Genomic DNA, 15,691 nt, shown 5'->3' with positions numbered 1-15,691 from the left:
ATAAATATTGTCCCAAGATGCCAGGCAGAACTCCCTTGCTCTTCTTCAAATAGTGCCATGGGATTACTTGTGCCTTTTGAGGTGGCAGACAGCGCTTCGGTTTAACGTCTGATCCGAAAGATAGCACCTCCGACAGTGCAGCGCTCCCTCAGCACTTCACTGGAGTTTTGTGCTCAAATCTCTGGAGTGGGACTTGAACCCATAACTGTCTGACTCAGAGGATAGAGTGCTGTTCACTGAGCCACAGCTGACACCATCATAGGCCGCACATGGTAATTGTTGGTCACTATGGGTTGAAATTATAAGGAATGGATAGAATTGATCTTTTATCATGTACTTGTTATATCTCTCCCCTCTCTCACACATACACTCGGTATTAACACCTTTAGCCTTTACAAACCTGCTCTGTTCCCCCACGACCGTCCCTTACTGCAAGATGACTTCACTGACTTTATATATCCAAGCTCCAGATTCTCTGATCTTTCTCATTTACTTTCTACTGTTTTTCGAGTGAAGATCGACCCAGCCTGCCTTCTCGTAATAATGCCTTTCATAACCTCTTGGCTTAACTTCCCCTGTCCATGCAGCTGATTTGCTTTTTCTGTTCCTTTAATCAGACTCGGTCTAGTGTAGAGAATCTGCTTCCTAATCCTGCGATTTCACACACTGCGCCTTCTAAGCTTCCGCCATTTTCCAATTCATGTCCGCAGATTATTGCTGTGAGGGATTGTTATTTAAAAAAATCTTTTCTGCTTTTCATTATTCTCAATCTTCTTCTTTGCTTGTCTCTTATTATTCTAAGGATATGGTCCTCTCCCTTGTCTCGGGCTGTCCCAGATTCCAGCGACCTAAGAACACAATGACCTAAAGTACCAGAAAAGGCCCCAACAGCGCATTGATCAGTTACACGCTTCATGCCACTAATCAGAGGGAGCGCCCGTTAGGGGGGCGTTAACCGAGACTCGGCGGGACTTCCTACACCAGGTGAGGAGGTCCCGTCCCGGCCGTGAAATTTGGGTTAACGCCCCCCCACCCCGAGAGGAAATGGAGTGCAATGTCACGGGGGTGGGATCAGGACGCTAACCGCAGGAATGTACCAGTGCTACGCGGAGCGCCGCATAGCGCTGGCAGGAGCACAGGACCCTCCCCTTCTGATAAAGGGGAGGGCATGCTGCAAGCTCCGCAATGGGGTGAGGGGCCACTACTTCTCCACCAGGGATTTTTATGCTCCATTGAAATTAAGCACGCTATAAAGCTCGAGTTCCCCCATTCCCGCTGGGCAGAACAGGTTAAAGTTGGGGCATAGAATATTAGTCTATTTTATGTATCCAAAAATAGGATGGGGAAAATTACATACTTACAGCACAGAATCAAGCCATTCGACCCATCAGGTCCATGCTCCACACGAGCCAAAGTAACTGCCCAAAAGGAAATGTTTGTACTGAGAATGGGAATGTTTTTTTTTCAAGTACTCAGTGCAGTTTTCACAGTCAATGGATCTAATTTCAGTTCAGAAGTGTTGCAACTCCCACCTGCAGCTCAACATTTAAGGAGATATTTCATAACTCTCAAAAATATATCCCAATGAGAAACATAGAAAATAGGTGCAGGAGTAGGCCATTGGTGCAGGAGAAGGAAAGAATGTAAGAGAAGGGATAACCATCCTTGACTAACTAAAGAACTAAGGAATGGTATTAAATTAAAAATAAGGGCATACAATGTGGCCAAGACTAGTGGGAGGCCAGAGGATTGGGAAACTTATAAAAGCCAGCGAAGAACGACTAAAAAATAATAGAGGGAAGATAGATTATGAAAGTAAACTAGCACGAAATATAAAAACAGATAGTAAGAGTTTCTACAGGTATATAAAAAGGAAAAGAGTGGCTAAAGTAAATGTTGGTCCCTTCGAGGATGAGACTGGGGAATTAATAATGGGGAACAGGGAAATGGCGGAGACTTTGAACAAATATTTTGTATCGGTCGTCATGCTAGAAGATACTAAAAACATCCCAATATGGATAATCAAAGGGCTATAGGAGGGGGGAACTTAATACAATCACGATCACTAAAGAAGTAGTACTTGTAAAATAATGGGACTAAAGGTGGACAAGTGCCCTGGACCTGATGGCTTACATCCTAGGGTCTTAAAAGAGGTGGCTGCAGAGATTGTGGATGCATTGGGTATAATCTACCAAAATTCCCTGGATTCTGGGGAGGTCCCAGCAGATTGGAAAACTGAAAATGTAATGCCCCTTTTTAAAAAAGGAGGCAGGAAACTTTTAACCGGTTAGCCTAACATCTGTCGTTGGGAAAATGCTGGAGTCTATTATTAAGGAAGCAGTAGCAGGACATTTGGAAAAGCATAATTCATTCAAGCAGAGTCAGCATGGTTTTATGAAAGGGAAATCGTGTTTGACAAATTTGCTGGGATTCTTTGAGAATGTAACGAACAGGGTGGATAAGGGGGAACCAATAGATAGGGTGTATTTGAATTTCCAGAAGGCATTCGATAAGGTGACACATAAAAGGTTACTACACAAGATAAACATTCACGGAATTGGGGGTAATATATTAGCATGGATAGAGGATTGGCTAACTAACAAAAATCAAAGAGTCGGGATAAATGGGTTATTTTCCAGTTGACAAACAGTAACAAGTGGGGTGCCGCAGGGATCGGTGCCGGGGCCTCAACTATTTACAATTTATATTAAAGATTAGGATGAAGAGACCAAGTGTAATGTAGCCAAGTTTGCTGATGATACAAAGATGGGTGGGAAAACAAATTGTGAGGAGGACACAAAAAATCTGCAAAGGGATATAGACAGGCGAAGTGAATGGGCAAACATTTGGCAGATGGAGTATAATGTGGGAAAGTGTGAGGTTATCCACTTTGGCAGAAAAAGTAGAAAAGCAAATTATAATATAAATGAAGAAAAATTGTAAAGTGCTGCAGTACAGTGGGGCCTGGGGGTCCTTGTGCATGAAACATAAAAGGTTAGTATGCAGGTACAACAAGTGATCAGGAAGGCAAATGGAATGTTGGCCTTTATTGCAAGGGGGATGGAGTATAAAAGCAGAGAAGTCCTGCTACAACTGTAAAGGGTATTGGTGAGGCCACACCTGGAGTACTGCATACAGTTTTGGTCTCCGTATTTAAGGAAGGATATACTTGCTTTGGAGGCTGTTCAGAGAAGGTTCACTGGGTTGATTCTGAAGATGAGGGGGTTGACTTATGAAGATAGGTTGAGTAGGTTGAGCCTATACGTATTGGAGTTCAGAAGAATGAGAGGTGATCTTATCGAAACATAAGATAATGAGGGGGTTCGACAAGGTGGATGCAGAGAGAATATTCCCACTCATAGGGGAAACTAAAACTAGGGGACATAGTCTCAGAATAAGGGGGCCGCCCATTTAAAACTGAGATAAGGAGGAGTTTCTTCTCTCAGAGGGTTGTAAATCTCTGGAATTCTCTGCCTCAGAGAGCTGTGGAGGCTGGGTCATTGAATATATTTAAGATGGAAATAGACCGATCTTTGAGCGATAAGGGAATAAAGGGTTATAGGGAGCGGGCAGGGAAGTGGAGCTGAGTCCATGATCAGATCAGCCATGATCTTATTATATGGCGGAGCAGGCTCGAGGGGTAAAATGGCCTACTCCTGCTCCTATTTCTTATGTTCTTATGTTCTTAAGTGCTCAATTTTCCAGTCTAAGCCCATTTAAATAATATTCATAACTCCAGTTAGCCGGGCCACAGGATTACAATTACAGATCAGGAAGGCCATTCGACCTATCACCTCATCCACCCAGACTGGTCCTGAAATCCCATCTGTCCCCTGCCCCCATTGCACATCCAACTGGACCTTATATAATTCCAGGATTTTTGCCTCCATTATTCTATCTGGGAGTTCATTCCATATGTTCATCTCTCCTTTTGTGAAGTAGTTGTTCCTGATATCAGTCTTAAATTTTCCTTTAACTAGTTGGGGCATAGAATATTAGTCCAAATTTGTGTATCCAAAAATAGGATAGGGGAAATTACATATTAAACCTGTGAACCCTCGTTTTACACTGAGGGGTTGAAATTTGGTCCCACTGTTTTTGAGGCAGTGACACTGGCTGAGTGCTGATTTTAACGGCAGGCGGTCGGCGCCGCCTCAAACTGCAAAATTCAGTTTTCCCGCTCAGAGATGAGAGAGCAGCACTAAAAGTGGCGTTGCATACTCATCTTCGGGCACCAATGGAGCGGCATCTCAGGAGGCCGACCGAATTTCCTGCTGGCATGCGAGTTTGAAAAAAAAAGTTTCCGACACTTTTCCTCACCCACACCACACTTCTCCACTGCTCCCATTAATACCTAAATGCTAAAAAAAATAAACATAACCACTTACCTTGATCCCTGGATGCTCCTGCCCCAGGATCCCCGATGTCCCACCACCTTTCCCAGGCTGTACAGACGTCTGCCGGTAAGGGCCACCATACTCACCAAATATCGCAGCGGCGGCAGCAAGGGGGCGTTGCACGCTCAATGATGTCACCACGTGGGCGGCGGCCTAGTGTGCAGCGGTACGTCTTGGTACCGCCCCCACCGCCCAACTAAATATTCCTGACAGACCAGGAAACCGGTTGCCACTGACGGTAACCACTTGAGCCGCCCATTAGCCGCCCTGCTCCGGCAGTAAAGGGCGGCGTAAAAAACCAAATTAAAGTTTATACTGTTTGTCACCTTGTACAGCTCCATAGAATATCACCTGCCATTTTCTTTCAAGGTTGAAATGATCAAGTTTCCCCTATCTTTCCTCATAACTGAGATATCTAAGATTTAGGATTCATTTTGTGGTTCTTCTTCTGAACTGCACCCAAAACCTGAATGTCTGCCTTGTGCCTTGATGACTATAACTGGACAATGTGCTAAAGGCCTGATTTAGCGAGAGCAGTTTGATCGTGATTCGCCCTGACTTGTATTCCATTATTTTGGTTCAATAGGTAATGTTATATTAGCTTAGTTCGCTGTTCTACATCAGCTGGACATGTTGAGCTTCAAGTCTACTAAGACTCGTAGGTCTTTCTCGACTTGATTCCTAGTTATTTCAGCACCATTCATGGAGTACGTGTGTTGCCCATTTCTTCTCCCAATGTGCAGTACATTACACTTATCTGTAATAAATTTCATGTGTCATTTCCTACCCCCTTGCATATTTTGTGGAATTCATCCTGTAATTTCTGATCTGCCTTCTCCAATTCCACTGCCTATACTAGTTTGGCATCATCCGGAAATTTAACCACTTTGCATTGGACTCTGAACTCACTAAATTCAATTAGCAGCTGTTGTGGTCTAAATTCACATCCCCGGGGCACCAATGATGCCAAGTCCTGATTTTCAAAACCTGTAGACTGTAGGGGTGAGGGACATAGAAACATAGAACATAGAAAATAGGTGCAGGAGTAGGCCATTTGGCCCTTCGAGCCTGCACCACCATTCAATATGATCATGGCTGATCATGCAACTTCAGTACCCCATTCCTGCTTTCACTCCATACCCCTTGATCCCTTTAGCCGTAAGGGCCACATTTAACTCCCTTTTGAATATATCTAACGAACTGGCCTCACAACTTTCTGTGGCAGAGAATTCCACAGGTTCACAATTCTCTGAGTGAGGAAGTTTCTCCTCATCTCGGTCCTAAATGGTTTATCCCTTATCCTTAGACTGTGACACCTGGTTCTGGACTTCCCCAGTATCGGGAACATTCTTCCTACATCTAACCTGTCCAATCCCGTCAGAATTTTATATGTTTCTGTGAGATTTGCTCTCATTCTTCTAAATTCCAGTGAATATAAGCCTAGTCGATCCACTGAGAGGGAGAAGGAGTCACACAGTTTTGAGTTCCTAAAAAAGAATGAGTTAGAGTCTGAGATGGTACGATGAATCTTGACCTCAACAGAGGGAGGAAGAACATGCATGATGGTCTATTCGGAGCATAGAAGGAATAATGGAGGACAATTCAGAGGAACACTGACTGTGGTGATTCTGGGGTTGAAGCAAAACTTCTGACCATTGAAAGGGCCAATTGAAAACCAACTCATGCTTGGCAACCTTGAAGACTGATGCTTCTAATGAACATGTATGGTTGAGGCTGTGAGGTGGGGTGGGGTAGGTGGGTGGATGGGGGGGTTGTCTACCTAGGACAGATTTTGGGGATGGGAGGGAGGGGGGGAAAAATCTCAGGGAGGAAACATCTGGTCTCTTTGACAGGTAATGAGAGGGAAGCTACTCTACAATCACGTCGGATTTAGGAAGAGGTGGGATTTGGGTCGTCATTACCTGAACTTTGTTTTCTGTTGATGAAAGGGAAGTGATGTCGTCTTAATGGTTTAATCTCTCTCATACAGTTAGTCTTTGTGAAGGATGGAAGTATACTCTTCACTTGACAATTGTCAATGCGTATCCCAGATGGGATTTTCGTGATCCACCATGAATGTTTTTTTCGAGCTGTAATGAAGCACCCTGGAATATTAAAGTGAGCGGGAGTCCAATTAATCACCTGAAAAAACCTTTCCTTTCCAATTTGTCTGCTCTTGTCTCCTGAAGGTGCCGCCGTTACTGGAGTTCAGGCTGAATGGGTGCCAGAAGCCCGCTGTTATCGTATCCTAGTTATTGCATCCAAGTTGCCTATTCGTGTGTGAACCCAAACCAGTTCAGTATCAGCAAGCTGTTCAACTATGATGGCATTATCCAAGCCCAAACCCATCCTCTTCAGTTCTCCAAAAACAGACATTTCCCAGCAGTGACATACATGGCTCGAGAGTACAACTTACTACCTGCCCCTTTCGACTGGTCTCACACGAGTTGTAGGTTGAATGGTGGGTGTGGTTGGGAGGGTGGGTGTGTCGGAGTTGCTAGGTGTAGCTGGGAAAAAGGGGGCAGGGGTGAGTAGCTCGAAGGGTGGGTGAATACAGGCAGGCTGGTGAGGCCGAGGGAGGGGGATGGATAAGTCAGGGAAACGTAGGCCATTCAGCCCCTTGAGCCTGCTCCGCCATTCAATAAGATCATGGCTGATCTGCATTTAACTCCATTTGCCCGCCTCAGCTTCATACTCCTTGATATCCTTACCCAACAATAATCTCAGTTTTGAATGCTGCAATTGACCCCTAGAACGCACAGATTTTTGGGGGGAAGAGGAATCCACAATTCTACTAACTTTTGTATGGAAAATGTGCTTCCTGATTTTCCCTCTTGAACGGCCGAGCTCTAACTTTGATTACATAAGAATAACATAAGAACATAAGAAATAGGAGTAGGAGTAGGCCATGCAGCCCCGCGAACCTGCTCCGCCATTTAATAAGATCATGGCTGATCTGATCATGGACTCAGCTCCACTTCCCTGCCCGCTCCCCATAACACCTTATCCCCTTATCGTTTAAGAAGCTTTCTATTTCTGTCTTAAATATATTCAATGTCCCAGCTTCCACAGCTCTCTGAGGCAGTGAATTCCACAGATTTACAACCCTCCTCATCTGTTTTAAAAGGGCGGTACCTTATTCTAAGATCATGCCCTCTAGTTCTAGTCTCCCCCATCAGTGGAAATATCCTCTCTGCATCCAGCTTGTCAAGCCCCCTCATAATCTTATACATTTCGATAAGATCACCTCTCATTCTTCTGAATTCCAATGAGTAGAGGCCCAACCTACTCAACCTATCCTTATAAGTCAACCTCCTCATCCCCGGAATCAACCTAGTGAATCTTCTCTGAACTGCCTCCAAAGCAAGTATATCCTTTTGTAAATATGCAAACCAAAACCGCACGCAGTATTCTAGGTGTGGCCTCACCAATACCTTATATAGCTGTAGCAAGACTTCCCTGCTTTTATACTCCATCCCCTTTGCAATAAAGGCCAAGATACCATTGGCCTTCCTGATCACTTGCTGTATTTGCATGCTATCATTTTGTGTTTCATGAACAAGTACCCCCGGGCACTTTGCAACCTTTCTCCATTTAAATAATGACTTGCTCTTTGATTTTTTTCTGCCAAAGTGCATGACCTCACACTTTCCAACATTACATTCCATCTGCTAAATTTTTGCCCACTCACTGAGCCTGTCTATGTCCTTTTGCAGATTTTTTTGTGTCCTCCTCACACATTGCTTTTCCTCTCATCTTTGTATCGTCAGCAAACTTGGCTATGTTACACTCAGTCCCTTCTTCCAAGTCGTTAAAATAGATTGTAAATAGTTGGGGTCCCAGCACTGATCCCTGCGGCACCCCACTAGTTACTGGTTGCCAATCTGATTCCCCTACCAGAGGAAATAGTTGCTCTGAATCTACCCTATCAAAGTCTTTCAGCATTTTAAATAATTTGATCAGATCACCCCTCAATCTTCAACACTCAAGGGAATACAAGCCAGGTTTATGCAACCTATCCTCGAATTTAACCCTCTAACATCATTCTGGTGAATCTGTGCTGCAATATGTCCTTCCTGAGGGGCGATGCCCAGAACTGCTCACAGTGCTCCAGGTGGGGTCTGATCGAGGTCCTGTACATAAATTCCACTTATTTGTATCCCAGCCCTCTTGAGAAAAAGACCAACGTTCCATTAGCCTCTTTGACTGCTTGTAGAACCTGCCCACGAGCTTTCAATGATTTATGTACTTGGACTCCTCCACGTTCTTAGTTTCTCACCATTTAGAACACACAACGATTTATCTTTCTTAGGCTTAAGGGGATGTCCTCACATTTGCCCACACTGAATTCCATCTGGCCTTAGTTTTGCCCACACACTAAATCTGTGGGATTGGGTTTGCTTTTAACGTTGTTTACATACACAGCTTCCATTCCGCTCAGACACTTACTTCTCTGGGTGCGCGAGCAGCAGATGACGGTGATGGTCGCCAGGACGACAACGAATGCCACTCCAGCACCAACTGCCACACCAATGACGATGGCCAGCGAGAGCGCCTCTGTGGGGAAACAAGCACAGGCCACATCAAAACCCACAGAGTGAGGGCGAGTAACACCTATCGCAGCCTCGATGCCCTGCCGGATGTGAAAGTTCACCCAGTGCCGGCGTCGGGCCTCACAGCCGAGCGCATACCATGGAAGGCCGCACCTGATGAAGGTGGGCCGAGAATATTTGGCCGCGTAGCTCCCATTTCTCAGGCTTCACGTGGCCTACTTAGGCCTCAAAATGGCGAGCAAGAAGCATGTGCTCACTCTGGTCATGAGTGCGTCGACTGCCATCTTGGGTGAGAATAAACACAACTCATCCTTTACCCACGCTTGGAGCAGGTGTTGGACATCCCTTACGCTGGCCTTTGCTGGCAGTCTGTTGCTTTGTGCCAGCTCTATGACGATGAGCTCCGAGGCCCAATGTCTGGGTAGCCTCGGAGCACACCACTCTGGTGCAGGGTACTTTCCCTTCCCCCCCCCCACCGAGTGCTCGAATATGGACACACCTGAATTTCTAGGCCATGGGCACCAGTCAAGAGCCTTGCCCACCTGGAACTTACAGCAGGATATCACGAATCCACTTCCAGAGGTTTTCCAAACCGATAGGAAATCATCGGGGTGAGTGTCCGGGATTTCACTCCTGGAGCCAAAACGCTTCCCACCAAATCTCAACATTCCTAAAATCAGCTCTTTATGACAGGCTTCTAGAAACCGAAGGAATAGAGATGGGGCAAAGCTTACACTGAGAAGAAGATTGAAGAAAATAAGAGGGCAGATTATGGTAAAGAAGCATCAAAAAAGAATTGTAGAAATCTTGCAGAACCAATTCTCCAGGAGCGACCCTAGACAGTGAGCAACCGCAGCCTATTCAACCATGCGCTGCATCACAGCTGAATTTGATCCTGTCGTCACCTGACATCCACTTTGCAGCCGGAATCACTAGATGCCAATCAGGGTTGGGACCCCGGCCCAGAGATGCTGAGGCCACTCACCGTGTCCAAGGTGGAGATGGCCAGATATCCAAGCTGTGATTGGCTCAGCCTTCGTAGCTCAGTACCGAACCATGTCGCACATTCTCCACTGGACCAAGAGTTGGGGCTCATCAAGTTAAGGGGCACCTTCCCAATTCACACACCCTGGTCAGCATCAAGCACAATTCACACACAGCCAGCGTTCCCAAACCAACCCTCTCTGCATGAAGTGTATGGACAGCTTGTCATCCTTACGCCTACACTCACCCAGTGAGACCTTCACCCATTTGTGTAAAATGCATTTGAAATCAGGTCCATGAGGGGAAAGGCCAGTGTCTAACCTTCCGCCCAGGCTCCAGATTGAGTTACTCAGCAAATGTAGCCTAGCACGACATCAAAAAAGGATAAATGAGACACAACTGAGAGATAAGCGAGCTATAAGTCAAATAAATATCTGTTATCTGGGCATAAAATGATTACAGCTAAAGTAAACCGGCTGATAGGATTGAGCACAATGGCTCAGGGACGGAAGGCTTTGGGATTTCAATTTCTGCTCACAAATATATTCATTTGCTGCTTATTCACTGATGCGGAACTGGCAGTGAATAAAGCTGACAACAAGTGAATGTGCAATCTAAATCGTGGGTCCGACAAAAGGATGGCGCGGAGTGCAGTACACGTGCAGAGAGGCAGCAGCATGGAGTGGGAGGAGAGGGGGAGGCCAGAGGCATGGTAACAGATGGGTGATCTTCAGAATATTTTGAAAGCAGGAAGAGAGGTAGCATTGTGATGTGGTTTTGGAAGAGGGGTTCATGGGGCAGGGATGGAAAGGCCTCAAAGGTTGGCCTCCAATGGAGTGGGTAACCGGAAGTAACCCAAAGTTTGAGGAACAGAGAGTGTAGACTGAGGGGGAAAGGTACAGCAGGGGAGAATTACAATAACAACAAGAACATCTTGTATTTATATAGCACCTTTAACATAATGAAATGTCCCAAGGCGCTTCACAGGAGTATTATGCGATAAAACATTTGATACCGAGCCGCATAAGTAGAAATTAGCGCAGGTGACTAAAAGCTTGGTCAAAGAAATAGGTTTTAAGGAGCATCTTGAAGGAGGAAAGAAAGGTCGAGAGGTGGAGGGGTTTAGGGAGGGAGTTCCAGAGCTTGGGGCCCAGGCAATAGAAGGCACGACCACCAATGGTTGAGCGATTACAATCAGGGATGCTCAGGAGGGCAGAATTAGAGGAGCGCAGATATCTCGTGGCGGGGTGGGGGGGGGGGGGAATTGTGGGACTGGAGGAGATTACAGAGATAGGGAGGGACAAGGCCATGGAGGGATTTGAAAACAAGGATGTGAATTTTGAAATCGAGGCTTTGCTTAACCGGAAGACAGCGAGCACAGGAGTGATGGGTGAACGGGACTTGGTGCGAGTTAGGACATGGGCAGCCGAGTTTTGCATCATCTCTAGTTTATGTAAGGTAGAATGTGGGAGGCCAGCCAGGAGTGCGTTGGAATAGTCAAGTCTAGAGGTAACAAAGGCATGGATGAGGGCTTCAGCAGCGGATGAGCTGAGGCAGGGGCGGAGACGGGCGATGTTACGGAGGTGGAAATAGGTGGTCTTAGTTATTACCCAAATAGAGTGTGACGAGGCAGCTGAATATGTGGAGGAAGACCGTGAAATGATAATGCTGAGGCTCCGCGGAGGTGCCAGTGGGAGTGGGTTGAGAACGGGCTGATGGGTGCGGGGGGTTTTGTGTGGGCACAGAGGTTTGGATGAACTGAAGCTCATGTTGTGTGGAAGTCAGTCAGCGAGGAGAGCAGTGGAAAAATTGGCCCTTGAGGTGATGGAGACATGGACAAGTGTTTGAACCATGATTGAGTGAGACAATAGTCCAGAAATTGCTGGGACCGGGCATCTCACAGCGAGCTCCTTTTTGTGCCGTAACTTGCTGGAAGTGCGAGCCGATATCGCCGTAGTGACGGCCACGGGGCATCTGGGACTTGATGAACATCGGGCCCAATGGTTCATCTCCTTAACCAATTCAATTTGAGGACAGCGCAAGAAACAGAGGAACGAAGGAGAAGAAAATAAAGTGAATTAGAGTCAAATTAGATTGAGAAAGAGAAATAGAGATAGGGAAAGAAAGAGAGTGGAGTAAGAGAGAAAAAAGAGATAGAAAGGAAGAGAAAATCGTTTTAAAATTTATAATTTAAAAAAACTCTAGGAACAATTTACTACCTGCTAGAGTGAGATTCCTCAGCTTCATTTGTTCCTTTCTGGGCCTTCAAGGTTAAGATTCATGTCAGTACCATAACTCACATCATTAACTTGCTCCTTGCATCACAAAATACCAGCTCTAAATGTCTGCGGCCATTTCATTCGTAATTATGATGCAAATCCAGCAATTCGTGAGACTCGCGGGAAGGTTGACGGTGAGATCCCGATTGTGCGAGGCGAATGGTGGAGCGGAACAAATCGCCCAGCGATCCACAACTGATGGGGTATATTTTCCTCGCCGCAAATGTGCACAATAAATACAATTGAATCTGGCTGCAGCCATTTTGGGCTGGTATAATGGGCTTGATTTTCAACTGGTTACCGCCTCTGTTTTCGCCCCAGAGTGGCGGAGATGGCGGCAGAAATCATTTCCGGGCGGGCAGCCAGTTTCCAGCGCCCCGCTGGTGCCGGGTTTGCGGGGGCGTGGAGCAGTACCGCCCGGGAGAGGTGAGCCGGTGGACAACGCCCCCGGTCGCATCACCGTCTCGAAATTTGTATCGCGCCCGATCCGTAGTGGGAGAGTCTGGGAAAGCTGGCAGTCCGAGCTGTAGTGGCCGCAGTGAGGGAAGTAATGGTGACCTGAGGTAAGTGTGATTAATTTAAATTTTTAATTTTTGAGATTTATACTGATGTGGCGTCAGTAAGGAATGTTTTTGGTGGGTTTTTTCCGATTTTTCTTTCTCCACGGAAGCCTCTCTTAGGGTGCTCCGAGGCCGGCTGTTTAGCTCGGGATTTTCAGTTGCTCAGCCAGCCTGGTGCCCGAACAGAGCTGTGGAACGCCTCCCTTAGCGCTCTGCTCCACACTCAAGGCCCAGCGGGTGAATTTTGCAGCTGGAGACGCAAACTATTTCCCAGCCCGGGTTAATGCCACAGCAGAAGCGCGACCAATATTCCACCCCAACGTGTTGTAAGGACCCTGTTAATGATGTGATTTATGGCCCTAATATTGGAACTCAACCTTACTGGAAAAATAACGGTAAGTTCACGGCACTCACCATTATTAGTTCATTAAAAAAAACACAATTTGTAGCGATTCACAGCGCACAGGGTATCTCTTCTTCGTCATAACTTGCTGGGGGTTTTTACGAACTAATAATGGCCAGTGCCGTAAAGTTACCATTATTTTTCCAACAATTTCGTGCTAATGTTCCACAGTGGAAGAAGAAGTTTTGGTCCATACTCAGTGAGTTTATTGGAGTATGATCCAGACGAATATAGGTAAAGGGGTGAGCTGAACAGGGTGGTTGCAGTTTTGCTAATATTGAGCTGTGAGGAGGTTACAACTCATCTAGGACTTGATGTTGGATTTTGGAGTTGGATAGTCCAGTCTCAGTCCTGGAGAAGTGGAGAGATGGGAGTTAGGTGCCAATGTGTACACATGGAAACTGACCCCAGGCTTGTAGATGGATCTTTTGCGGGGTAGCATGTAAACGATGAAGAGGAGAGTACAAAGGATGGGGTCCTGGGGCCTATCAGAGGTGACCAGAGGGGTGCGGGAGCAGAAACGGTTTGAGGAGATGCAGTGTGACAGAGAGCAATGGAGCCACATGGAATCAGTGCCATAGAGCTGGGTGGTGGAGGAGAGATGGTGGAAAAGAACAGTGGGGGCAACAGTGTTGAAGGCAGCAGAGACATTGAGGAGGATGAGCAGGAACAGTCACACAGGATTACTCTGGTGACTTTGGCCAAGGAGATCCTAGTGATGTGGGCTAGACAGAGACTGTGTTCGAGGGATTTGAACAGGAGGAGGGCGGGAAGGGAGCGATTGAGTAGAAAGCCTGTGTTAAAGACCATTGAGAAAAAGAGAAAGTTAGAGGAGGATGATAGAGGGGTCCAGAGTTGACCTTTTGAGGAGGCAGTAGCAAGAATGAGAAGAATTCCTGAACAAAGTGAGAGATTGACAATGGCAATGAGCATTGACCAAGAAAGGGAAGTTGGGTGGGTCAGAGCTGGGTTAAAAGGTGTCTCAAAGGAGCAGGCACTGGACTCCATGGAGAAATAAATCTGAATGGAGGCTGGAGGATCTGGCCACAAAAATGCCGAGTAGTGTGGAGGTAGATGCTGGATTAGAAAGAGAAGAAAAATGGGGATTGAAGGCATGGGGAAGTCAGGAGGATGGACTTCAATTTGGAAATTTAAAAATTCACAATCTCCTGTGTCCAGAGTCAGAAGTGAGAGTGGAGAGTACAGTGAACGGGTGTCTGAGGAGGTGAAAGGAGTTTGAAGTTAGCCTCGCTCTCAGAGATCACCCGACAGTATGGATCTAGCTGTGGAGAGGGAGTGACAATACTGGGGTCGGACGGCATGTCAGATCTGGCAAAGGAAATGCAGACCAATTGTTTTCATATGTCTCTGGTTTTTGGTTGACTCGAAGAGGAATCTGTTGATCCAAAGGGTTCAGAGACCTGGTAATTGGTGGGGGCCCATGGAAGCAAGGTCATATTGAGCCAATGTTCGTGTGAGTTGTTGACTAAAGAAGTGGCAGTTGGGAGTCATTGATAATAGAGTTAGGGGATGGAAGGAGGTTGAAAGGGTGAGCAGTAGGAACAGGAATGGCTATAGGGAAGATGAAGAAATAATTGCAGGTGGCCCTATTGGAGATAGTGAACTTGGAGTTGTTGAGACCATTGCCATAAATTTCCACAGAGGTCCTCCCGATTGTCCATCATAACTTCAGCAGAAGATCAGGGACACGCCGGAGAAATGGCCCTTTTCTCTGCAGCGTTTCTGACAATTGGAAGAACCCATGGATATTCCAACCCGGGTGGTCCCAAATGTGGGTGGGATATTACATGTGGAGGGTGGGTTTAAGGGAGGAAAGGAAGGCAAACAGTTTGGAGCAGATGGGAGCAGGTGATTCAGGTGCAGATTGAAGGCGCTGAAGGCAGAAGATAATTGCCTTCCCGTGTTGCACACCTTGTTCCTTCAAGCGAATAATTTCCGTGTCGGAGCCAAAGCTGTTCCAGGCGGTGCAGTTGTAAATTGTCTGGAAGTCCGCACGCACGATGTTACTGATGGTCAGTGTGGAGATCACGCCTTCCTCCATGCTCACTGTCTCCACTGTATAACGTCCTGAGGTCCCTGATTCCAGAATGTTCTCCTTCCATGACCAGGCCTGGGTGTATCCAGTAGAGGAAAAGGACAGATTAGATTATCAACTGCTTTGGAAGAACACCAGGCATGCCAGAACATTCTAGAGTTTCACAAGTGTCAAGGAGGTGTAACTACTTCATTGGCGGTGAAGTTTTTGGGACGTGTTGAGGTTGAGAAAAACGCAAGCTCTTTCCTCCTTAGCGCAAATATGCAAGACTAGGGCTCAAATATGGATTGGGATTCTCCATAGGGAACACTGGGAGCAAATAATGGGAGATTCATTCACATGCACCAGGAGTGGAAAGTCCCGCTGAGGGTAACCTTAAACACTAACCCATCTGAAGTACTTTTCCTGCTTGAGAAACACATTTTGAATTTTCCCTTCCCTACCCATTGGTCAACATAC

General features: G+C 46.3%; 1 protein-coding gene across 1 annotated transcript in view; it reads right to left on the bottom strand.

Annotated features, from left to right (window-relative positions):
* The window catches only part of kirrel3a (kirre like nephrin family adhesion molecule 3a), a 267,820-nt gene that overhangs the window by 34,482 nt on the left and 217,647 nt on the right, over positions 1 to 15,691 (bottom strand). The window contains exons 11-13 of the mRNA XM_070892817.1: positions 15,109 to 15,307; positions 8,847 to 8,954; positions 6,320 to 6,487 (exon numbers count right to left, since the gene is read on the bottom strand). Coding sequence (XP_070748918.1) covers positions 6,320 to 6,487; positions 8,847 to 8,954; positions 15,109 to 15,307 — 475 coding nt within the window. The remainder of the gene's footprint in view (positions 1 to 6,319; positions 6,488 to 8,846; positions 8,955 to 15,108; positions 15,308 to 15,691) is intronic.

This window comes from Pristiophorus japonicus, chromosome 11 (genome assembly GCF_044704955.1).
Source record: "Pristiophorus japonicus isolate sPriJap1 chromosome 11, sPriJap1.hap1, whole genome shotgun sequence".
In the NCBI taxonomy this organism is placed as follows: Eukaryota; Metazoa; Chordata; class Chondrichthyes; family Pristiophoridae; genus Pristiophorus; species Pristiophorus japonicus.
The sequence above is the reverse complement of the archived record's forward strand: the minus strand, read 5'-3'. Positions and strand labels throughout refer to the sequence as shown.